Consider the following 2213-nt stretch of genomic DNA (forward strand, 5'->3'; position numbering starts at 1 on the left):
TACTCAAATTAAAATCACTGTCTTAGCTTAAGTTTAATTCTGAAATTCTGTACTTCCTGAATTGCAAACATGGAGGAGAAAAAACACATGTGTTTCTGCTGCACTATAAGTGCCCTGAATCCTGATGGAAATCAGCACCTGGGTGGCCAGGGTCCATTTGGGAGGATGCAGCTCAGCTGTCCCCTCCTGCTGGCTTTGCAGATGGATATTGTACTGCTGCACCTGCCACGTTGTTTTTTGAGGAAGATGTGCATATGTTTCATGTCAGTGGTTTACATGTTTTCCATGTATGGTACTGACTGTGCTGTCTCAATATTGTCATTTTGTTTAGGTTGTGGCCACCTCTTTTTTTTTTAATGGGACTCCAAACTCATGTCCTTATGCTTACCAGGCAGGCAGAGCACCACTGAGCTACATTCTTTGTCCTCAATATTAGCATGTATTTTCAATAAATAAAGCACAGAAATAGTTTTTCATCCAAGATGACATGTGATCACAAAAGACAGCCAATCTTTTCAGAAAGCTAAGCCACAAAGGGAGAGACACTTTTTCAAGCAGAATTCCAAGTAACTCCCAGATATGCATACACATTGACCATGCAAGGTGCCACTTCTGACCCGAGGTGGCTCGTGGATGGTTGCTTCCTAGAGCCATAGATGGACAGGTGTACACCAAGCTTGCCCAATGTAAGAGCTGAGAAGACTCATGACACCCTGGAGGTCATGAGGGAGTATTACAGGAAGGGCACCCAGTGAGCAGGCAGGGCTGGCAGCAGCCTCCTCAGACCCTGTTTCATGTCACTATTCCTCAGGGTGTAGATGACAGGATTCAGGATCGGAGGCAGCACAGTGTAGATCACAGAAGGCAGCCTGTCAATAACTGGGGGTGAATCTGCAGGCTTCCTCAGGTAAACCATGAATGCACCTATCATAAAAAGGGTGAGGACAAAAAGATGAGGGAGGCAAGTGGAGAAAGCTTTAGATTGACCTTTCCTGGATGGAATCCTCAGCACAGCAGAGAGAATGTGAACATAAGAGAAAACAATGCAGACAAAGCAGGACAAGACCAGACACACAGCTATTCCCAGGCTGGAGTAGACAGCAAGGAAAGTATCAGAGCAGGAAATCTTGAGTAAGGAGGGGATATTGCAGAAAAATTCTGGGATCACACATGACCCACAGAAGGGACCAGGAAAAATGCCAGCCGTGTACGAGGTTCCAAGGAGTCCCCCCAAAGCCCAGGAAGCTCCTGCCATCAGCACACAGGCCTGGCCACTCATGATGGCCTCATAGTGCAGAGGACAGCAGATGGCCACATAGCGGTCATAGGACATGGCAGTCAGGATAAATGTCTCACTTGCTGAGAAGCATGTCATGAAAAGGAGCTGAAAGGCACAGCCCGGAATGGAAATGGAATTGTTGTGAGTCAGACTGTTGAGGATGAACTTTGGTATTGGGACAGAAACCAGGGAGACATCCAGTAAGGATAAGTTCTTCAGGAAGAAGTACATGGGTGCTTGGAGCTGTGGGTCCAGGGTAAGGACAGTGAAAACGAGAAGGTTACTCATCAGGGCCACCAGGTACATCAGCAGGAAGAGCACAGCGCAGAGTGTCTGCATCTCGGGGTCCTCAGCAAACCCCAAGAGAAGGAAATGGGTCACCAAGGTGGTGTTGACCATACTAGAGCCTCCTTACTGCCTCTTAATGTGAGGACCTATGAAGAAAGAGAAAATGTAATAAACAGTTCAAAATCAGTAATATATTCAGAAAATCCCGGTTAAAGGAATCACTAACTACAGTATCTTAAAAACTTTTTTCAATTTCTTAATAATTGTCTTTCTCTCTTCCCTCCCTCCTTCTGTCATTTTGTACCCTCTCTTCTCTCTCTGCTCCTTGTGCTATCCGACCCTTTCCCGGCTTCTGCCTCCCCTTTCCAGCTGAGGAGTGAATTTAATATCACATATGATGACAGTAGGTAATTTATCATGAAGCTGCATGCCAAATGCCTTCTCTCTTTTTTTTAATATAAAACAATTAGCATAAGTAATAAATGAGGTCAGTTAGCCTTGGTTTGGGTTTTAGAGTTTTGACACTCAGAGGTTTGGGAAAAAATTTTTAGGCTTTGAAGGTTGTCTTGTTTCCCCTTAAGATGTACGGAATTCTTTGCTGATTAGGTCAAATATTTCAGATATCTGGAAGGCAAGATTCTGAATG

At 44.8% G+C, this 2213-nt stretch overlaps 1 protein-coding gene across 1 annotated transcript; it reads right to left on the reverse strand.

The window, feature by feature from the left end:
• Window positions 1-733: 733 nt before the first annotated feature.
• LOC104858192 (olfactory receptor 14A2) lies at window positions 734-1678 on the reverse strand. The gene has a single exon (XM_010618283.1). It carries the CDS (start codon window positions 1676-1678, stop codon window positions 734-736), a length of 945 nt encoding a protein of 314 aa, XP_010616585.1.
• Window positions 1679-2213: the final 535 nt, after the last annotated feature.

Source organism: Fukomys damarensis, unplaced genomic scaffold (assembly GCF_012274545.1).
Source record: "Fukomys damarensis isolate Sample0158 unplaced genomic scaffold, DMR_v1.0_HiC HiC_scaffold_3, whole genome shotgun sequence".
Lineage (NCBI taxonomy): Eukaryota > Metazoa > Chordata > Mammalia > Rodentia > Bathyergidae > Fukomys > Fukomys damarensis.

Coding starts and splice junctions, on each gene's coding strand:
- LOC104858192 (XM_010618283.1), bottom strand. CDS start 1,678: ATGGTCAACACCACCTTGGTGACCCATTTCCTTCTCTTGGGGTTTGCT.